A 24,376-nucleotide genomic window follows, 5' to 3' on the forward strand; every position below is an offset into this window, starting at 1 on the left:
CTGTTTGTTTTTCTTCTTCGAATTATGCTTGGCCTGTTTTTTTCTGAGAACCAAATGATATTGTTATTGTTAAACTATAGGATAAATTACAACAACAATTATAGAGAGCTCTATATTTTAAGTTCTAAAAAGTTCTAGTGATGTGGTAAGGGTAAAAAAAAAGAAGAGAAAAAATGGTTGAGAGCAATAAAAGTGATGCTCTAATAGCAACACTAATGATGTGGCATGCCTTGTTTGTTTGGTTTTTTTTTGGTGACATTCTCAATGCATTAGTGTTATTAGTGGTATTTTTTTTTTAGTGATATGAATCATCGTTGAAAAAAAAAAAAGGATCAAAATATTACGTCAATGGAGTGGGGCTCACCCCTAGAGTTCTTTTAGAGCTCATGTTTTAGAGCTCTAAAACATTTTTGAAATTATAATAGTTTAATCAAAATTTCACTTTGATCATAGTCAATGAATGAGCTTTTACTATGATCATAAATTTCTTCAAATGAATGAGCGGCAAATACAACAAAAGAACCTCATCAAAAAAGTCCATGGGCCAGCCTGGACTAAGCCTCAGGATGGGCAGACCTAGCCAGGCTTAAAATTATGCACTGGGCCTGAGCTCAAGGGTGGAACTTGTGGATCAGCCCAATAAGCTTTTTAGGCCCAACTCATAGCCCAATTCATTGGCCCATATTTTGGGTCGGCCAATAACTTTTTTAAGGCTCAACCTACGGCCCAATTTATAAACCCATTTTCGTCTCCTTAACAATTTTTTGGCCCAGCCCACGACCCATATTATGGATGGACTTAATAATTTTTAGGCCAGGCCCACATCCATGTTCATGGGCCTATCTAAAAAATCTGAATTAGGCCCGAAATACAGTATAAAATGATTTTATCTTTCTTTTATTTTTTGTTTTTTAAACCTTTTTTTGTAAACCTATGCATTTTTATTAAGACGGCAAGATTAAAATTAAATAGTTCTTCTAATAAATTTACAATAATAACAATAATAAATCCAATTTAGAGCCAAATGGTACATATTTTAGAAATTTTGGATGTCCAAATTGACTGATTAAAGCCAATGTTTAGGACCAACCCAGTCCATTAATGAAAACTTGGTTATGGTTACAAACACAGGTTTTCAAAAGGAAAGTATTGTATCCAATCCATTTTTAGGATCAAATAAGGAGATATGAATGACCTAAAATACTGAACGGAGGGCAACTGTTAGTAGAAAAATTCAAAGATGATGCATTTGATATAACAACAATTAGAGTGGTCTGTGTATATCTATCATGGAATGCAACCATGTAAAATAAGTGTTCCGAATAAATCTCCGCATATTAAGGTTCTTTGGCGAAACAAATTCCTAAAACCAAAACAAACTGCACATTTTTGAGGTCCACACAGAGAGAACCATGATCATTTATGAAAATATAGCATCCCAACTGCATCATCAGTATGTGATTCACCTAGCAGCCAGAGGCTAAAATAGTAATATCATATGAAATAGCAATATCTGCATTCCCAACCCTAAAGAATCACTTCATTGGAAAAAAACTTCATCTCCCCCCTTCCCTTTCCAGAATGCAGAGAAAGCGGGGAGAGAGAGAGAGAGAGAGAGGGAGAGAGAGGGGGGAGAGAGAGAACTCATTTACCAACTACCGATGGGGAAAGAATGATCAGCCCTATTTGACAATTAAGCCCCATAATGTACATCGGGGCACTAAAATACACACTGTAGACCAGAAGTACTTGAGTCATCTCCCCACTAGATCAATGGCACTGGCATCATTAGTTAACCCCGTCAAATTCATGATAGAGAATCGCATCAATTCCCTAATTCAACCTTTTTCTCAGCAGAGCCTTGTGTTCCAACTGGCTTATCCACATCTGTCGAAGCACTTGGATTCTTAGAACTTGGATTCTCATCTCCAGATTCAGGCGGCGGCTGGGAAGCTTTCGAACGGGAGTTGTCAGTTGATTCTGGTGATCCTCCAGCATTGGTTTTGCTAACTGATGCATCATCAGACGATGGAGAAGGATTGGCTGTATTTGGGTCAATATCATCGGTCCGATTTTCAGATTCCACTTGCAGTTCACCGTTGGGTAAAACTGAAGGCTTATCAGTATCAGATGGCTCAACCGAATCTGAAGTCTCCCTCCATTCGACCCATTCAGGCGGCTTATCACTCTCTTTGGTTCCAGTTTCACTCGATTCCTCGGACAAATTACCTAATGTGGTTTCTGAACCAACTTCTGGTTCAGGCACTTGAGATGTAGTGCTAGTTAAATTCTCATCTTTGTCGACATTAACCTCATCACCACAACCATCGACAACGCCAGTGCCCTCAGTATTAGGTGATGGAGAAGCAATGGAATCAGCAGAGCGTTCGTTAACTATTCTGTCATCCTCGAAGGCAAACCAGTTGGAATTTGTAAAAAGAGAGCCACTGAAAACGTGACATAAAACACAAACATTAATTATAATATCAGGAAGTAAGGGCATGCAAGCACTCTCATAGGCAAAAATAAAGTTTTACCAAGCATTCACATTATCCACAAAGAACATTCAATATAAAATAAAAGATTTCCAAAATTAGTTCTAATACTTTACTGATCTAACAAATATTTGATCCTTGCCAAATAGGACACATGAAATTACAAGAATGATCAACGATAATGTGGCCTTTAAAAATCAAAATGTCAACAACCTCCTATGCTAAATATTATGAAATATATAGCCTACATGCATGCATGGTCATGGAGTAAAGTGCCCTCCAGTAGAGCTCCTCTGCAAGACAACAAAATTCTCTTTTAATAATGGAAGTGGTAGAAAAATAGAACTTACCTGTCCTGGTCATCTCCCAGACGAAGAGAAGATATGACAACTTCAGCAGATTCATCATCAAAGTAGACATCCTGCCACCAAAAAAATAAAAAAAAAAATTGTAAAGGCAACTTAAGAAATTCACTAGTCGGTGTGTGGATATTGTGCTCAAACTTAGGTGAGTTGAACCTAAGGCAAAAGCAACAAGTTAACAATATCTTGAAGCTATAAATAGATAACTTGAGTGCTTTTTAGTGCCTATATCACAAAACCAAGTTCAGGATGACCAATTGTTTTGACAAATTTTCGCAGTTTCCTTCATTCAAACTCACAACATTTTTGAAGTCCATAAGGACATGCTGCAAGTAAGACACACATGGGTGACAAGACTGATAATTTATATAAAAGTTTGGATTACATTAAAATATTGTCAAGGCACTTGTGCTTCTGGCCAGGGACCCCAATAGTTTGGATTATGGTAGAAACTATTATGCCATTCAGTTCAGTGCGTCTGGTTTCAATTTTTTGGAAATTAAGTTTTTTATTTTTCGTATTTTTTTATTTTTAGTGAATATTTTTAAAATTTTAAGCATTTTTTTTTACTTTTTTACATGCACATTACTTAGATGTATCTAAAAAATAAAATATTTGTAAAAAAATATTTTAAAAAATCAATAAATACACAAGACTACGAAAAATGTACCGAATTCTCATATTAATTTTTTTTTTTGTATTTTTTGGTATTTAGTAAATATTTTAAAGTTTTTTTCACAAATATTATACTTTTTAAGTGTATTTATGTTAAGTGTATCTAAAAATTAAAAAAATTGCTTAGAATATTAAAAAAATTCAGTGAAAATAAAAAAATATGGAAAACAAAAAAATTCAATTTTCTAAAAAGAGAAACCTGAAAATCCAAACCAAACAATTGTAATTTTTCAATTAAAACAAAAAAAAAAACTACTATAACATTGATGCAATCTATGTAAATTCTTAGCAACCAAACAATCATATCATAATATAACATTAAAGTCATGTTTTAGTTTCAAAATATTTGGGAGCTTAGGGAGGGAACTCAATACTAATATATATAACTAAATAGTTAAGGAAACCTAGTTCAGGTTAAGTATTGCTATTTTCTACTTTACCGTTCATCAGTGTCGTATTTGATTCCAAAAAATTCTATTTACTATTAAATTTTTTTTATTATGTTGTCACTTAATCATTTACAGTATTGTAGGATCAAAACTCATCAGACAAGGCCAACTCAAGCATACCTCATCATCCCGCTCATGCGAGCCATGAGCCTGCAAGAAGCAACAAAAGATGTGGTAATTCAGAATACAATTGTAATTCATAGCTACTACTACATAACCAGGACCTACGTCCAGATAAAACAGTAAGAAAAGCAAACATAGCATGAAAGAACAAATGTGAAAGCAAACTGAAGTTAACCGTAGGTCAGAAAAAAAAAGTATTCCATCCCCTCCTTTGATCAATCTGTCACTTATAACAAGATACAAACAATAATGTAATGAAATGAAATCCAATTACAAGAAACTTGATGAATTTTAAGGCTATTGGAGATCCTAAATTTAAAGTCACAATGCAAATTGAGATGATCAAGGCATGTAAACTACTCACAGAAATCGTGAACATGGACAACATATATTTGGGTATATTACAAAATGTGAACTATAACCAAACAACCAAAACATGCGACCCAAGTAATTGGGGTTGTCTAAATGACTGTTTTTTGCCATTTTGTTTTGTCAATGGCTTCAATTGGGATAAAAGTAGTTCAAGTAAATGGAGCTGAGGGGAGACAAATGTAAAAACATAAATAAAATTTAATGGATCTTAGTAGTTCATGCAAAGCACTTCACCGACTATGACATGGATAAAACCTCTTGGAGCACCATACTTTTTTGATACATGATTTTCGTAGGTAATGCATGCTAGAAATTTGATCTTCGAAAATTGCTATTTTGGGCAATAGAAACTTCCTGTAATAATTTATAACAAAACTAAAAGGGATGCCCACTAGTTTAGAGAAGTAATTACCAGTACCTCTTCCATATCATCATTGCCATAAATGCCATATCTGAAGGCCTGGCTTAAATTATTTGCTAGAGCAGCTACATCATAATCTCTATCTTGGTAATCATCATCATCACTATCCCTAGTCCGATCATGCAAGGCAGTTGGCCTCCTGTTGTAGTTGAGGAAGCCACAATTAAATAACATTCAAGCAATATATAATTATATAAGGGTAAATTACATTTACCTCCCCTGAAGTTTCAATAACAACACTTAACCTTACTTACTTTTAAAATTATAATATATAGAGGAATCAAGTTGATGTGTCGTATAATGAAAGCGTGGAAGAGAGTAATAGAACGTCGATTGCGAGATATGACAGAGGTGTCAGATAATCAATTTAGATTTATACCTGGTAAATTAATAATAGAAACGATCTATCTTTTGAAGAGAGTAATAGAAAAGTATAGAGAAAATAAAAGAGCCACTCATATGTTTTTATCGATCTTGAGAAAGCGTATAATAAAGTGTCTCAGGATATAATTTGGTTGGTGTTAGAGAAGAAAACGGTGACAAAAGATTACATTGATGTGATTAGGGACATGTATGAAAGTGTGGTAACCACTATTAGATCGCTTGTTGGAGAAACAAGTAAATTTTTAGTTACTATGGGGTTACATCAAGGATCAACTTTAAGTCCTTATCTTTTCACTTTAGTTATAAATGAGTTGACGAGAAATATTGAGGCTGATGTGTCATGGCCTATGTTTTTTACAGATGATATCATGTTAGTGAATGAGACTACAAAAGAAGTTAACATTAAGTTGGAGATTTGGAGAGAAGACTTGAATCTAAAGGATTTAAGATAAGTAAAAATAAGACAGAGTACATGGAGTATAATTTTAGTAACAACAACAATGAAAGCAGAGGTGAAGTGAAGATTGAGAACCAACCTAAGAGTGAATATTTTCGTTATTTAGGATCGATTATCACAACGGTTGGGGAGATTGGAGCAGATGTAGTCCAAAGAATTAAGGCAAGCTGGCTTAAGTGGATGAGTGTGATTGGGATACTGTGTGATAAACGAGTACCCACTAGACTAAAAGCAAAGTTTTACAAAACGACTATTAGACCAGCGATGTTATAAGGGATGGAATGTTGAGCAACTACGAAACAACATGTAAATAAGACGAGTGTTGCTGAGATGAAGATGCTAAGGTGGATGTGTGGCAAAATTAGAAAAGACAAAATTAGGAATAAGTATATTCATGAATGGGTAAGAGTAGTACCAATAGAAGATAAGTTGAGAGAGAATAGATTGAAATGGTTTGATCATATACAATGGAGATCAACTGAGGTAGTAGTGAAGAGATGCGATACAATGATAGCAGATGAAAGTGTTAGGGGAAGGAGCATACCTAAATTGACGTGGGCAAGTGTAGTAAATAGAAATATGAATCTCCTTGATTTAACCAACCAAATGTTTGTTAATGGAATCGAGTGAAGAAGAAAGATTAATGTAGCTGACCCCATTTGATGGGACTTAAGACTTGATTAGTTTGGTTTGATTTTGTTTGAATACACAAAATGCCCCTTAATTGTATTGTATATTCAAGGACCCAAAAAAATCTTTTAGCAAAATAATCAAACATGAAAATCTTTGGTGCTTACTTTTATTCTGTCATTTACATTGGGGACTGCTTATTTTATATATTTTGTCTTGACGATTAGCTTCTGTAACTCTGTTGGGAGATGAGGACTATTGGTTAATTTACTCTTTGTAGTGTTATTTAGGATTGCAGCTTTGTATTTGGATGTATTTTTCACTTTGGGTTGGCATCTTGCCAGCTTAAGGCATGCCTTTGGGTTTTAGATTAGGTTAGAACTTATTTTTTTTTTAGTGTGTCCATTTAGTTGGGATATACCTCTTAGTGATGAAGGTTTTTTCTTGCAAAAATGATAATTGCAGAAATTTAAAATATAGAAAATGCACAAAAAGTATAATGTATGGCTGAGATCCATCTTGAATGTTATGTGAATTACGCTTAAAATAAATCTAAACCACTGTATTTTCTGTACACTTTTCTACGTTTTAATTATGTGCATGCATAATTGTTGTTTTTCTTAATCACTATTTTCTTCATGCATCTCTTTATTCGAGTTAAAAAAATTTCTTTTTGCCAATCAAAAAAATAAAGGCATATATAATAAATTTGTATTTCCCATTTACAATGAAATACATGCATATAATCAATCTTTAGTAATTCCTACCTCAAAGATATTCGGGTTGCACCTGTCTCTCCCAAGTTGTAACCCCTCACTGAATAAGGTTCTCCCAAGTGTAAAAACATCATAACTTGGGAGGTTTTTTATACAATAGGCATAATGGCTGGGAAGAACCAACACAGGTGGTTGTGGATAACTTATGTCACTGTTAGCTAGTGGCAATTACAAAATGGAAACTTGCTGATAATGCCAAGGCCTTGGTCAAGCTATAGTTTTATATAACGCTTGGAGTAAACAATGTGGCAGATTCATAAAGAGGGGAAGACGGGATGGCATAGATCATAAGGGTACATTAGTAATTTTATAGTCATTTTTAACAGTCTGATGCCCAGTTAGTATAAGGGGGAATCTGAGGGAATCTTGATAATAGTTTCAAAAGTAAGAAAGGTTAGTGTTATTATTGAAACCATAGGAGAGGTCCTTGCAATTATGCTTAACTTCAAAGGAGGTTAGTATAATTTACCCATTATATAAAATACAGGGAAAAAAAGGAACAAAGAAAGGAAAATTTAAGTAGATTAACAAATATCCAACTTGCAGCCGACCCCATTTGATGGGACTTAAGCTTGGTTTGGTTTGGTTTAACAAATATCCAACTCGCAATTTTGAATTAGAAATCAGCAGTTAGCAAAGGTTTACTGCAACCACTACAAAATCTGGAGAAGCATATCTACCATGCCTGTTATGAATGCTTGAAATCAACTGACAGTATAACATCAACACAAACAGAAAACTATCATCTGAGTCTTTAACTTCTTCATTATATGCAGAAAATAACATGCCTGCCTTGCTGAACACCAAGCTTGAATATCAACTGATAATATGAAAGCAACAGCGGGACAACAATTGTAATTAAGGAAGACCTACCCGCATGCCCACTGGTGGACATTTTCTACAGCGTTGCGCTTGACTAAGACATTTGTATGCCAGTCTACCCATTCACTATTCTCCTGCCAGGAGAAGAAGATAACAGACATTCAGGATGGACACAATACCACTAATATGCAAACATGGCTGCAAGGCCGAAAAAGTAGGCAAAATAACAGAGGCCGAAAGAACTAGAATTGAAACTTAATGTTTGGAATACCTCTCGCTTATAGGTAACATGTGTTAAAGACAACTTACTGGAAATGGTTAAAATAAAAGTTCAAAACTTCGACACTAAGTTATCATGCTATTTATATTGATTAACTTTAGCGCTGATCAAAAAAATATTGATTAACTATAGCTGCTGATCAGACAGAGGTCAGGAAAAACCTGTAGATATGCCTGCATATCACTGTTGTTGTTACCCAATTGAACAAGTTTGTTAGATATCCGTGTTATGTGTCCAATATTCCCAATCCTGGGTGGTGGTTTACCCTCAGCAGGGATCGAAGGCTGGAAGATACATAAAAAATAAATAAATAAATAACTTAATTATAAATCGGATTCAACATGCATAACCAGAATTAATACATACCAATTAACATAAATTGGATTCAACATGCATAACCAGAATTAATACATACCAATTAACAGCACAAAGTAAAAATAAATAAAATACAACAATAAAACAGTACACACAAATCTAAGAAAATGCAAAAGGAATAGCAAATGAACAACTAATTAACCAAATAGATTGTTGAAACCATAGATAAAATAAATTATTACCTTGTTTGGATCAGCAGCCAACGTGATGTTCTTTTCTGCTTCAAGGATTCTCCCAACAAGATTACAGTCATGAAGAAGATGTTCAATAAAAGAAGAATTCTTGCTCTCCAAGCAAGACATAATAATGTGCTCAACATGGTGATGCAGAAAATTATTGAATGGGTACCTATAATCGCATCAAAACTAAGTAAGATACGCAGAATTTAGTTGCTCCACTTCAAATGGTAAGAAGGAAAAAGAAGAAGAAAGGAGTAAATTGAACTGAGGCACTTACTCAAAGAACAAGTCTAAAATGCATTTTACTGCACCAAGGCAGATCAATTCCTTCTCAACAGCTTCACTACTAACAGTCGCTAAGACTGAGATGAACTCTATAATCTGAATGGCAGCATGTTAAATGATAATCATAATTAAGTAGCGTTAATTCATATTCACCATCCATCTTCATTTATGAAAACTCCAACATTTTCCCTTGGGACCAGGAGAGCAAAACAAGGCGAAGTGGTGGATTTAGCCTCGCACAAATAACATTTTGTTACTCTAAAATGCCAAAAGAAAAGAATACCTTCAGACGATGTTTTCCAAGAGGTGGCTGCAACTTGCCATATGTTGTAATCAAGGCATTGTCATCCGATGAAACATCCAAAAGCTTAAGTAAATCACCTTCAAAAGAAAACAGAGACGAAAATTATTGGTTCCTCATGATATCCTAATATTACAACTCTTTGACCACATTTCCTTCTATGAAACAAATTTACAACCATAACGATTGGATAGCGATGTGTGATTCGTAACTTCGTTTCTTTTCTTGGAAGATTTCTTGCTCTCATTTGCATTCTCTTGTTATTTTTTGATTACTATAAATTCATGCTATGGCTGAGAAAAAAAAGAAGTATTTTCCCCACATATTTGTATCAACAGTACCATTATCAATATGGAGCAGGCCTACAACAATGTACACTACCATGCAGCATATCATCCAGCTTACAAATCCTCTGAACTGCCAATTATTTTGCTCAAAAAATTTAAATACAAACTCAATGTTGGATATATCTGAGTTGGGAGAACTAGTTTTAAACAATCAGAATTTCCTTAATCGTAGCATAAATAAGCAAAACACAGTTTTTCTCAAAAGACCCAAATATTGCTAATTCTACAAAAGAATATGTACACCATACCCAAGAATTACCTAGAAAATATAAATTATCAGATAATATCCATAGAAATTTTTTTCTCCTAAAGGTGAGAGGTGCATTGAAGAAAAAAAGCTTGATAAGTTTTTTTTTAATAAAAATCACTTTCGAAAAGTGGCTGTTTTTTTCCCATCTCATAATGACAACGATCTACTATTGACAGTAAACAGTAGAGTGAAAGGCTCCCCATAATTCACAACTCAAATCATGAATAAGTTCTGTTCCCTTACCTAGGCTCCCTAGCATGCCCTCTACTGTCTCGGGATTAGCACTTATTGTAGATCCATGAGACAGTTGGCGGCTGTAAAAATGATATGTCCCCAAGGTCAGCCTTTTGGGGTCTAACAAAGATATGCATACAGACAATGAGTTAACCAAAACAGATTTTGGCCGTGAATCCTCCAGAGCATGACAAAAGAGTCTTCCTATAAAACTGTGAACATAAAACAAACAATTACTTCTCTAAATAATAGGAAACAAACAGATGATATAATATTGTGAACTTCCCGCAAGATCAGAATGAAAACTAGTGCTACCTTGGGCTGGTGATTTTAGCAGCTAGGCCAGGAGGAGCATATCGAGTTATAGCACACAGTGTTTCTGCTGTGTTGGCATGCACTTCTGGGCAATCCTGCAATAAGTGTTTAATAAACATTTAAGTGAAATATATACACAGTTGCAAAAAAACCTGGAAAACAACTTCGTTAAATCCAAGTTCAAGCATTTAGAAGCATGGATAGTCAGCCATGTACACATAGGAGAAAAACTCTAAAGTAACTAAAAAAGATGAACATAACCATAAAACTCTAAATCCAAGCTCAAGTACTTATAAACATGAAAAGTCAGCCATGTATACGTGGGGGAAAGCTCTAAACTAACGAAAAATGAAGAACTTGCCCAGGATCATCTCCCATGGCAATCATTCTCAACTAATTCCATCAGTCAAAAAAGGAGAATCACTAACATGGTCTAGAGTAGTGCAACAAATAACAAAGTTAACCACTTTGATAAGCACATTGGTGATTCGTCACAAAGCAGCATAATACATGGGGTTTATCGTCTCTCTGATAAAAAAGTTGACCAGAAATACCTCCATTAGTACCTTTTATGATGGGTTCCAACAATTGGGAAATGTTACTTATGTACAAGAAAATCAAGAAGGCGTGATTTCTTGAATCCACCTACCGAAGCTCAAAGAGACTCAAGCAATATACAGGCCCAACGAGGTTATACCAGAAACTCATCAATTCAATAATTTCCAGATCAATGCGACTTACTGATGAGCTGTATTTATCCACAATCATCTCCAGCACATCCGTATCCTCTACCCACTGCATCGAGTCTGTGTAATTGCTATAGAGATGCTCATCAGCACCAATTAAACGAATCAAAACCTGTTAAACAAGGAATACATTAGCAAGAGATGCATAATTCGCCGTGCGCGGGGGGGGGGGGGGGGGGGGGGGGGGGGGAGGGGGGGAATGGGCGCAAATGCTGAGTAACCAACCTCCATAATGGACGTTATTCCAATAAGGTCAACCAGCTTCCTGATAATTTCCTGATGAGCCTAAATGAGCACATAATGTAGATATCAGCTCAATGCCATTTACATATCAATCAGGAAGCATAAAAATTTCAGCAAAAAAAATGGTAAGTTCCTCCACCTGGTCAACTAGTGCAATTTTATTATGGTTTATTAGATTATATGATTTTAGGGGTATTCCTTATTTTTTCTAGATTTGCTGGACATGACCAGTGGTTTTGTCCCATCCCATCGGTCTATCTTAATATGGATCATGTTTTCTGAGTATTGCACATAGTCCATATAAATTCTATGATATATGAACTAATCAAAATTCTAAGTTCCCTAAGTTGGAGTATTAATTCTGTAGTAGCCACCAAATATGCATGTAATATTTCCAATAGTATAGTTGACATTATTAGAACTTTATGATTGTGTGATTTTGTTTCAACCTTGCAAGATTGAAGACTTCTTCCACTCTTCTTATTTTTCTCCTCCACGCAGCAACCAAGTTACCATTCGAGTAATACTGTTCACAGCGCGCTTTCAGCCCAAGAACACTTTGAACACAAGCCAAAATCTACGCTAACCCCTTTCCATACCTAAACCAAACCAACCCTAAACCCTATTCTACTTTAATTTAACCCTGAATTCCTTTAAAATACTCTCCAAAGATTCCAGTGCCTGATTAGTTGGATTCCTGTAACCTGCCATTTCAAAAATCCAAGCCAATCACAACCCCTTCCAATTCACAAGCCTACATCCTTCCTTCTACCTTATTGAACCACCGGGTGTTAAAGAAGAAACTTGCATATGTTGCTTCTACGGTGTTGGTCATGAGATGGACACTTGAAACTACTATGAGTACCCTCTAACAATGAGCAATGCCAATTAGTCCACTTATTTCTATGTTTCGTTTTATGATTTTTTATCTTTACCTCTCAATAGATATTCTACCATCCACTTAAACCAACAGTAACTGTTCGTGGTTCTTGTAAAATACATTGAACATAATATGTAGATGGGTGAAAAATTACCTCAATTCTAAAGTTACAAATTATGAGCACACACATACCATTGCATGTGCAAGTGTGTGCAAAGGTATACCATATCCATTAAACCTCAATCACTCAAAAACTCATCACATATGCAAAAAAAACAGTAATTTTACCGCAAGAAAGTAAATCTCCTGGACTTACTTGAATATAATTCATAAAAGGAACAGTCTTCCTCAACAAAAGGCATATGACAACCTAACAACAGATAGAAATCAACGCATCAAAATCCACATAATATCATGATAATACCATGAGAGAGATATTAAAAACATAAATAAATTTGAAAAGAATACTTTTTCATTCTAATCAAAATAGTAAATGATTCTGCCATTATGAATATTTCAAAGTAAAATAACAAAATACCTTGCTGAAATAACCAGCCAGTAGAGTACTATGAGAGTGTTCAGGTTCTAAGAAGGAGAACAAGAAGTTCATCAACTGTCGACCAGAAATAACGAATCAGTTTACCTAACTATATCAATCAGAGAGGAAAAATTGAAGTGGACAAAAAACTCTTATTAACTTCTCACCTCCTCATCCTCTACCAATGCTTTGAGTATGATATCAACTTCACAAGTAAAAATCTCGCATGCAATAAAAGGAAACCTGTGTACACAATCAAATAACAAAATCCGTCATTACACACAGCCACAGATACAGTGAATCACAGATACATCATAAATTGCATCCAGGTGTACAAGGTAATTTTTATTTATTTTTTTAATTTACATAGCTGCCATAGACACATACTTAAAAGTTCGTCTTTTCTCAGCATCCTCAGGAGCTTCTTCCACTATATATCGAAGAAGTTGTTCAACCTGAGCTCTTTCTCGCAAACTGCAAAGGAACAGTGCAAAAGAATCACAAAAATTTCATTGTTGAAGTACACATGGACTGAACACACATCATTCATTTTAAAAGGAAAAAAGAATCCAGCAAATCAACTTTGGCCTGGCAAAGGGGGGAAACACTATAAAATACACTGAGAACATATTAAGAGAGAGCAAATCTATAACAAGTGATGATCATAAAGAGTCACATCGCAGGTGCAAGGAGAATCCAACATCTTGCAATGCACAAAACCAAGTAATTTCTGCAACCATCCAATAGTTTAGTACACATTGAAAATAAAATTATGTACACAGATAAGATTACTACAAACTACAGTTGTTAAATGCTCAAAGCACACAATAACCAAGATCTCCTCAAGGCTATGCGCAAGGCGCAACATAAAACGCAAGCCTAAGTGAAGGCATCTATGTGATAGGCATATATATGAAACAAACAAGTAAAAATAATTTGAAATGTGCAACACAGATAACAAATAACAAAATTAAAATTCTCACATTTTAACTTAGAGAATTAGTTATAATAGGTCAAAAACAAAAACTATATATACATATATGCAAGGGATCATTAGATTTTCTCCACCAGTTCAATAGCTCAATGGCTTTCAAATCCATTCTCACTTTACTAAGGGGTCGTTTGGGGTGTCCTAAATAAGTGTACTTTTTGTCTTTTTGGACTAAAAAGTTAAGGAAAAAAATATGGATGTTTGGGTTAACTTTTTGACTTTTCATAAAAAAATGTGTAATAAAAAATTGTAAAATTTGATTTGTAGAGGAAAATTAGGATTGGGAATTGTGCAGCCGTAATTGTTGACTTTTGGTGAATAGTGTTAACTTTTTAACTTTTTGAGTAACTTTTTAACTTTTTGGCTTTTTTTACGTACCCCAAACTTGGCCTAAAGTTCAGAAGTTTTACTCAAGCATGGATCGTTGGTGCCAACGAACCAACTATACAAAAGGTATAAATTTCTACGCTTCATTTTAAAAGAGGCTCTTCCTTCCATCAAAAGACCTCCGGTTATGCTCTTCCCAAATGCTCCACATCAGATACAAAGGCACCAAAACAAACCCAACCTTCTTCTTCTAATCTTGTTCCAGCTTACCAAGTACCAAAGGTGATATATTCTTCCAGAAGCAGGCAAACATAAACCTTGAGATTTCAATTCCAGCCAACCTAAAACTAATGACAATGCAATAAGATACATGATAAAGAAATACCTGCAACTCATGCAGAAATTGGAGTATCAAAGTGTCAACATCAACAAGTTTTTGAAATTTCAAAAACTGATTTTCCTCAAAAATGAAAATGATGTGATTTTCAAACTTTTCATTCCGTGTTTCTGAGAACATGAAAGATGAAAATGAAGAAAACTAAAGCACGACCAAAAAGGCCCTAACTTTCTCAGATAGACAGAAAAAGAGAGCAGAAAGCTTGGGGCTTCTATATTCTTCTCCAAGTAATTAAGACCGAAAAGAAAAAAGAAGGAAGCAGCAGGAATCAGGATCAATATAAACTGGACAGACTAAAACTGCTCTACGAGTCACTTACAAAATCTGTGATTTTCAGTGATTATTTATGTTTTTCTGTGAAAAAATGACACCAAAAGCAATACTGACATTTAAAATTTTCATGTTTGCAAGCAAAAACTGCATCCTAATAATGCATGTCTGTACTAGATACATCTCGAACGCCAACACTCGTTACACCTTCCCAATGTGTTGAACACACGTCCAAAAGTGTCAGATTATTTTTTAAATATTTTAGACATTGATGGATAAGCTTCGGACACTTGAGGGATAAACACGTCCATCACTTGGATACACATTAAACACATTACAAATTTGAATAAAATAACTTGGAAACCAATAATTAAAATATATGTATATATATATATAAAATTATACCTACTAATCTCTCTACCTCCAAAATTAGAAACTAGTATTTGGTTGTAACTTTTTATAATCTTTGAAAGGAGAATACATATATATATGAAATATAATAAATAGATTGCATTTTCTGAAAATTGTGGTGCCAACGTGTGTGTGTCGTGTTTCGATGTTTGTGCTTCTTAGACTGCATCTACCAATAAAATCAAATTAAAAGAATGAAGCATGTGTATATAAGCCAGTGGCTGAAAAAAAATAATGTTTTTGGTTAATAATTACTAAAATAACCTTTGTGATCAAAGGAAGCAATATAATAATCTACACCCATTGACTCTACCTTCTTGTACAAAATCAACAGCCAATATAGAAGGTCACATAGAGGTTGGATCTAATTTATTGATTATTACTATGATTTGTTTCTATTAGGGGTGGGCACGGGTCGGTTCAAAATACAAACAAAATATTTAAACAAATCGAAAACACAAAATCTTATAAATTACTAAGGGTGCTCGCGGTTTGGCGGTTCGGTTGCGACCAAAGGAACCTCAAATTCGCCATCCGTCTGCCAAATTGGCAGATTGGAGAAAATCAATCTGCAACCGTCCGCTCGTCATCACGCATCCGTTCAAAATGCGGCGGATCGGCTCGGTTCAGTCGGTTTTGGCGAATCGGTATATCCGCTGCTCACCCCTAGTTTCTATCTATATACAAAAATTATTCCTGTGCCCATATATATCCAGCATCAAGTATGATTCCAAAACCAAGCACCAAACAGCAGCACCATTGTATCAAACAAGGATAAAGAATCTTGTTTATCAGATGATCCTGCCACAGAACCATCCTTGTAAGCGTTAACAAATGCTATAGAAACTAATCATTGCTTGAATACAGAAGAAAGGTAAAAATGAACAAGAAGCAACTAAATAAAGAAAATGTTGGCAAGTGCTTGACTTGTAAGCATTAACAAATGCTATAGAAACTAATCATTGCTTGAACACAGAAGAAAGGGAATAAAAAATGAGAAGCAACTAAATAAAGAAAATATTAGCATGTGATTGACTTGGGAACTTTACGAATAAATAAGGTGTCAATTACAAATGTCGCATTCTTCTGCAACTAAACTGCAAAAAAGTGCGAGCATGTGGAAAATCATACAAATTAATAAGGCGGCTATTAAGAGCTTTGCATTCTTGAATTATTTCATCCTCATCAAGAAGCTCCTCCAATGTAAAGTTCTCCTTATCCATAATTGTCTCCACCTGCAATGAATATATGGAAACCAAAATATAAAATGATGGATGAATTTAAATAATTTGTTTATTATAAATTCCAAAAAAAATGGTTGCCATTCAAATTTTGGCATAACAATAGCATAATTGTAACTGAATCCCAATCAAAAAGCTAAACAAACGAAACAAGGGAAGTTTTAGAAAATTTTCACCATCTCTCCACGAAGAAATATATAAATGCATGAGCACATCCACACCAGCTCACCAACACAATGCACACAAAATCAAAATCAATTTTGAGAAAATGGAAGAGGCAGATGTGTGATGTGCAAAGGTTTCTGAGCCTTGACTCAAGGTTTAAAAAATTAAGCAGAGGTATTATTGGGCATATTCCTCACAAAGCAACGCATAATCAGGGTGTAACACTTGAGTTCTTGGCTCCTAAGGCCTATGCCTCATGTAATCAGGCTTTAGTTTCTCCTGTGATTACTGATTTGACACCACAATATTTCCTTTTTTTATTTCTTGTATGTATTTAATCCTATTTCAACTTCATTTGAATTTCTATAATATCAAGTTCTTTTTTATCAAACCATGTAATGCCTGTTTTTAGTTTCTACGTACAATCTTTTTCTTTTGATAAATTTTCTTTAATTTCTATGTATCCTCATCGTATAACTAACTGGCACTAATTATATTTTGAGGATTTACCAGTCTAAAATATATGCTCTTAATTTCCCCTCTATTAGAATTGGCTATTCCCAAAACCCAATCCAATCCCAAGTCCAACCTACCTATTAGGCTTACCCAACAAAATCAACCGGCCAATTCAAAAAAAAAGTGAACAAAAATATATATAAATATATATACACCGTGTTCCTCCTTAGTAACAGACAACGTTGAGTTAAACTCAAAATTTGGTGCCTTACATCAAGACCTACAAGAATTGAAGGCCTCCCAGGACCGAATGTCAAATCAATTAACATAGATACAATCAACTTTGGACAAATTGTTGACTCGCTTTTAGGAGGTGCTTCATGAATCCTCGGACAAAATGTGAAGATCAACTGGAAGTAGGTCCAATGCTCACAGAAAGTGATGTTATTTTTTGAAGAAAATTCAGAAGGTATTGAAATCCACGAAGGGCAAGAAAACCATACGCTGAAAACAAGTTCACTAAAAGCAGCTCTCCCTATTGACCAACCACCAACCGATTACTTATTCAAGTCCAAAAGAGTTTATTTTATAGGTATTGAAAATTTTCTTTGCATGTTCAATCCATGTTTGTTGATTTATTGGCTCACTTTTTAATATTTATGTACATTAATAGTTTAATTAGGATCTTTGTGATATTTAGTTTCTTATTTTATTAGGGATTAAGTTTACAAATAATACGATTCAGTTGCCTACTTTGAATTGAAGTTTTAAGAAATTGAACAAGCTGATGCAAAATTTACATCTACAACATTTCTACAATTGCATAACACTCTAATCATTTTGCTTAAAAGGCTAAATATGTTGTCATTTAAATTAGGGGTGCAACTTGGGCGGGCTCAACCCGAGCAACCCGAGCCCAGCCCGAGTTTTTTTAGGGCTTGGGCAACTATATCTTGCAATCTGGACGGGCTTGGGCAAAATTTTGATGCCCGAATTGCAATTCGGGCCGGGCTTGGGTAGAACCAATGGCCAGCCCGAGCAACCCGAACCCGAATTGAATTTAATATATTATATAAATTATATAATATATAATATATATATAATTTAATAAATTATATAATATATATAAATTAAGTAAAAGAGTTAGTCTTAATTTTTATTTTTTATTTTTTTTTTGGTTAGTCTTCTATTAAGTAAAAGAGTTAGTCTTAATTTTTATTTTTTATTTATTTTTTGTTAGTCTTCTACCATTAGATTAGCATCTTTTATGTCTACCCTTAGATCTACCTACAGGTTTCTGGACTCGGGCAATTCGGGTAATTTGGGCAATTCGGGCAATTCGGGCTAACCCGAGCTCAAAATACAAAGCTCGGGCCGGGCTTGGGCAGCAATGCTCGAGTTCATGGTCGGGCTTGGGCGGACTTGGGCACTGCCAAATACAATTCGGGTCGGGCTTGGGCAGACCCCCAACCCGACCAAACCCGCCCGAGTTGCACCCCTAATTTAAATATTCTATTAACTTCCTATTATAAATCCTTTGCCATTATACATTTTTTTTTAAGTGCGGCTTACTTCATCAGGCACATGCTTGCACTTTGTGCTTTGCAACTATGCTCTAGGCAGCCTTTAAATGGCTTTTCATAGGTATTGACTTTTTTTTCCTTTTTTATGGAAAAGTTAGTTTTTGGCATTTTTTTTTATGAAAAAGTTAGTTTTTGGCATTTTTTTTGATAAATAAACCAACTTTATTAAAAGGCATCAAGGCGATGCAAAGAATACAAAAGCTAGACTAACAAACAAAAAGCAGGCTGAACCGGAACTACACAAACATGAATAAAAGCAAGCAAAAGAACTATGAAGACAAGTCCTCTACAAATTCAACAAAAGACAAAACAGCCGGGTCCACAGTCAGCGTTAACCAACTATGCACCACGAGGAGCAAACGCCTCTCCAACCAAACCGCCGAACGCATCTCCATGCAAAAGTTAGTCATTGGGCTAAAAAGACCAAATAAACTAGCTTGTAGGATGCAGTCAAAGAAAGCCTCAAAATACAAGCCAATCCCTGCAGCATGAATCAAGTAAAGTCTTCATAAACCCACTACTCTTGCAAAATTTTGAACAACAAAAATGTACAAAGAGCTCTGCTTCAAAAGCATCCTTCATCGGCACCAATTAATATTCTTTGAACGGTAAGAATGGTATTAAGCCCTACCCAACTCCAATTTCATCAAATTTGTACACTAATACACGTAGGACACCACTTTGAAAATTCAAGATTAATGCTAGTTCCAATCTCTTTCCAGGTGAGCTAAAGTCTAGAATTGTTTATAAATAAAAAGGTTTCACAAATCCTATAATGTAAATGGTTTGTGGATGGAATTGGGTTGAATAGATGAGGTTTGATGGCTAATTTGTACTGGAGCAAGACATGAAATATAGAATCAGCAAAAATTCATCTATTAAGTTCTCCATATTGGAATAAAAAATCTCCTATAAACAAATCAAGTATTGTAGTAACCAACCGTATCTCAAATTTCTCAAAGAAAAAGCTTACCAAAACCAGCCACTTTATTGATCTAAGTTAATTCTAACCCTTTTGGTTTACAAACCCTACAATTCTTCTCCTAGTGGTATTAAACCCTTAAGTCACAAGCTTATTGTAGCTCCAAAAATCGTAATTTTAAATTTCCTATAATTGTCGTGCACGTCTCAATCACGTAACAAACTGAGATGATGTGGCTATTTAACACAGGCTATTAAAGAAGGCTTCTGAACCCCAATGCACTGTCCTCGGAAACGACGTAAACGACAAGCCCTTCTCACCATAATTTTGTTGGGTAAATTATTACAAAACACATAACACCAAACCCATTCACGCAAATCTAACAGTGCGTATCTCCTCTAACACTGTTGCATTGAATTACGATAAATTCAACAACAGGATCCAATATAAACGAACAAAGCACTAATTTAATACTACATTTCCCGAAAACAAAGCACATGATTCCAAAGAGTAACTTTCTTGCCTTCCCTTTTCTTTTTCTTTCGTGTTCTCAGCGGCCAAACAGATGGTAAATTACAACCAAGAACTTCACACCAATTTCAATATTCACAAAACTCTAAGCCAAAGAATGAATCTAAAAAGAAAGATGAATACTTACAGGCGATGCAGTAGACAAACCAGCCATACGCCAAAACATGTTGAACAAGGAAACGAAATGGCCTAGGAGGAATCGTTAAAAATTAGATCTAAAAGACTTTAGAAACCCTAAAGCCTCAAGAACAAGGCTCTGCTAGTCTGCCGAAGATCTTTAACAAACCAAGCCCTAGAAATTCGAGACGCGAAACGAAATTGATATACGTAGTTGAATCTGGCGAAGAAATGGAACAAACCCTAACTTTGGAGGGATTGGATTTCGATCGATTCCAAGGTTAGAGAGAGAAAGAGGAGGGAGGGAGAGAGAAGGATAGAGAGAGAGGAATTGCAATCGCAGGGGCGGTAGTGTTTGGGAGAAAATTAAAATATCAATCAGTAGAAAGAAATATATCTAAAAATCAGTCTAATCTGATAATGATAGAAAAATAATAGGTAAATAAATAACAATTTTCAGTGCAATTTCAAAGAAGTCTTTTTCAGTGCAATTTCAAGAAGTCTTTGGGCAAATTATGGATATAATAATTTAATAAAAAATCACCATCAACCAATTGAAGAAAAAAAATAGGGAGAATTACCAATAAAAAAAATTATTATTTTATTATATAATAAAAATCATAAAAAAACTGGGAATCTTTTACTAATTACACGGGGATCAAAAGTTGTAAAAAATAGTTTTTTTTCTTTTTACAAGTTTGACCTCATTTTTTTTATTTTCTATCTCACTCTTTAAGCTCCCCAATCATTCGTATGAACCATTGTCGCTACTGGTGTGTTTGTTTGGATTTTTTTGAGTCAATTTATAATTTTTAGTTTTGAAAAAATTATTTTGAACTGCTTGATTAAACTTATTTCAAACAGTTTATGATTCTAATAATTTATTTTAATTCAAAAAAACAGATTCTAATAAACTACTCATCCTTACTTTTGATTATCAATTTCTGCTGTAAACATGCTAATTTATGGTTATATTCTTAGATTTTTTTTTTACAATTTTTTTAAAAATATAAAAAGACCCAAATAGATTATAGATTATTATTATTATTTTTTATGAGAAATGTAGATAAGTAATGAATAATAAAAAAAAAATTAATTAAAAAAATTATTTCACAATTTATTTAACAAACACTACTCAGCAATTTAAATTTATAATCTAACAACTACACCAAACAGATTAACAATTTCTGATTAAAATCCTAATCTATAATCTATAGCTACACCAAACAAGACCACTAGTCTTGGTCTCTTCTTAGCCACCATTACCACTATCATCACCTTTGCTTACCATTGGTTGCTCCTCTCATGCCACCATACAACACTTAAACCTTGCATTGATCAAATCGAATGCCACAGGGCTTTATCATGACTTTCACTAGCAAGATCTCATTCACCAAGATCAATTACTTTGCACTCACCATCAAAACCTCCTCCATTAAGATTGTCTATGGCTCCGTTTCAAATGTGGGTTAACTTTATAATATTTGACTATTTAGCTTAAGTCTAAAAAGCCTTGCTTGGGTTAGATTTTTATTTTATTTTTTTAAAATTTTTGTGAGAGAAAAAATAAAATCATTATAATTTTGATGTGACATTTTATCTTTTTAATTTATTTGTAATTATTTTAGCCCCCAACCTCATTTTAACCTATGCTAAATGAGGGCTATATCTAATTTCTCTTATTTTTTGTTTATTTCTTTTTGTTCTTCTTTTTTCTTTCTCTCCGTCTATTACGGTTTTGTTTCTCTAGTTGTTTGATAAAAAGGGGTTGAGGGGTTGGAGAAAGAGGCTATAGGTGGACTAAAAGAATTGGAGATAGTTAAGAGTGAGTGAAAAGGATTGGAAGATTGGGTAGGACTGGGATAGATAGAGTTGAAGTGTTGAGAAGGTGGAGGCTGGAGAAAGTGGTGGTTGACAACTATGGAAGGTAAGGAAGTTGTGCTTGGTGGTTGTGAAGGACGGGGAAGTAATAGCCGATGTTGGAAAGTAAAGGAGACACAGAAAAAGAAAGATAAATGAGGAGAGATGATATAGATAAAAAAGTGAGGGTATTTTGGTCATTACACTATTGAATTCCACCACTCGCAAATTTGTTTATTCCTCACTACTTTTGTAAATAATTGCCCTACTTTCCATTTTTCAGTAGTTCTCCCCAAAAAATTACACAAATACTACAAGGTTTTATGACAATTACAAAAATATTTAGAATAAGATAGGCTTTTCTCTTAGCCTCTTTTAAGTAGTGTTTCGATATAGATAAAAAAGTTAAATGTGAAAGGAAAAGTAAAAGACATATAAACGATTTTTTTTTCTTCGGTAAATCCATCTTCAAATTCATGATCAAAACATAACTAACTACCTATTTTCAAACCTACAATATTTGGGCACATGGGTCTACATGTTCCATTTAATGATTCATTTCGTTTACTTTTAGGCCTTTGGTGTTGATTATTCATAAAAACAATCAAATGTATCTAATAATTATAACCATTTGATTTCATTAAATTTGTCTTTAAAAAATTAACAAACTATTTTCAAAATCAGGTTTACGGTAAATTTGATAAAAATTATGTAACTATAATTATTGGATTAATTTAATTTTTTTTGGTGAACAATTTATATACAGACATCTATAAGATGAATAGATCAGATCATCAAGCCTACATACCAAAATTAAACTAGACTACTTCAATTTACACGGTGAACTTGAAACAAGCCCAACTTGGTTAACATGACTGACACCTAATTGTTTGCTAAACACCTTTAAAAGATAAAAACTACTTGATTATCCTAAATGGTTTGTGCACACTTTTAACATTAAATATATATGCTATTTATAGTATAACATTAGTAATATAATGGTGTGTTTTTACACTTCGATTGGAGGATGATAGCACAACATATAGAAATAGAAGGTATAGCTGTGATAGGATATTTTCCAAAACTTTTTAGTTATGTCAACTCGTAAGGTATTCAAAGGATAGTGAATGCAATATATGTTAGGGTGAAAGAGACCATAAATTGAAGGAAAAATTGTACTAATAGCCATTTTATTCGTTGAAATTACATTGACACCCCTCTATTTCCCAAAATTACAATGGGATCCCTTATCATGTAATACTATTTGTTAAGATGGTAAAATTACCACAATACTTACAATATATTCCTTCTCCTTTGTTCTTTCTCTCTATTTTTCTCCACATTGTTACCATTTGAAAACTCACTGGCCACCAAGCCTCTACTTGCAACCATAACAATCAATTACTACCACAGATGTCCATCATTTCTAGTTGCCACCATATTACTAATCATTCTCTTTCACCTCCCATGACATCGACCAACATCCAATATTAACACCCAATAATAACCACCATTGTCGTCCATTTATTTATAATTTTTGTTATGTATAAATATTTACAAGGGCAAAGTTGGCATTTTCATTTTAACTATGCTATGGAAAAGCAAAGTTGGCATTTTCAGTTGTTAAACAAATTATTATGGAAAAGCATTGTAATTTAAAAAAATATAGGAAGTATTAGTGTAGTTTCAATATAATACAAGAGGTGTTAGTGTAAGTTACTCTAAATTCAACGGTTAACTATGGTCAGACCTGAGGTGGTTAGAGTAGTGCTTGATGTGCGCTTAATGGAAGACAATTTATAACCCAGAGAAATGATAACATTGTTAGGTTGATTCCAAAAGGTTAAAAGCTAAGAAACCAAAAGGTTAAAAAGCTAGGAAAGTTTTGGATCCATATCATTGTGCAATGTGGTATACAAAAAGTAATTCCAAAGCCACTAGCAAATAGATTGAAACATATTCTTCCCCAAGTAATTTTAAAATCACAGAATGCTTGCTTTTGAAAAGATTCATCAGTGACAATAAATATAGTAATTTTAAAATATTAATTTTTTAAAATATACTCAAGTTGAGAAGTGAGTTAATACCCACCCTGTTCTTAAACCTTGATCATATTAGAAAAAACTCATATATTATAAGGTGAATGCAAATGAGAAGGATAAGACG

At 34.1% G+C, this 24,376-nt stretch overlaps 1 protein-coding gene across 6 annotated transcripts; it reads right to left on the reverse strand.

The window, feature by feature from the left end:
- Positions 1 to 1,386: 1,386 nt before the first annotated feature.
- LOC114312303 (SIT4 phosphatase-associated family protein) lies at positions 1,387 to 20,839 on the reverse strand. 6 transcript variants are annotated; one of them, XM_028258523.2, is made up of 20 exons: positions 20,361 to 20,766; positions 19,071 to 19,261; positions 16,467 to 16,570; positions 13,327 to 13,413; positions 13,107 to 13,182; positions 12,940 to 13,014; positions 12,718 to 12,771; positions 11,504 to 11,563; positions 11,274 to 11,390; positions 10,533 to 10,627; positions 10,227 to 10,429; positions 9,369 to 9,466; positions 9,078 to 9,181; positions 8,804 to 8,969; positions 8,408 to 8,530; positions 8,018 to 8,100; positions 4,895 to 5,036; positions 4,102 to 4,131; positions 2,846 to 2,916; positions 1,387 to 2,447 (listed from the first exon to the last, which is right to left on the reverse strand). In XM_028258523.2, the coding sequence occupies exons 2-20, from the start codon at positions 19,188 to 19,190 to the stop codon at positions 1,826 to 1,828; spliced, it is 2,430 nt and encodes an 809-aa protein (XP_028114324.2). In that variant the 5' UTR covers positions 19,191 to 19,261; positions 20,361 to 20,766; the 3' UTR covers positions 1,387 to 1,825. The 6 variants fall into 6 exon arrangements, with proteins under 6 accessions (XP_028114324.2, XP_028114323.2, XP_082742420.1 ...); XM_028258522.2 differs by having other exon boundaries at positions 4,889 to 5,036; XM_082886294.1 differs by lacking the exon at positions 19,071 to 19,261 and adding an exon at positions 15,812 to 16,136 and having other exon boundaries at positions 20,361 to 20,712.
- Positions 20,840 to 24,376: the final 3,537 nt, after the last annotated feature.

The sequence above is a fragment of the Camellia sinensis genome, chromosome 9, assembly GCF_055761805.1.
Source record: "Camellia sinensis isolate YWXY chromosome 9, ASM5576180v1, whole genome shotgun sequence".
NCBI classification, from domain to species: domain Eukaryota; kingdom Viridiplantae; phylum Streptophyta; class Magnoliopsida; order Ericales; family Theaceae; genus Camellia; species Camellia sinensis.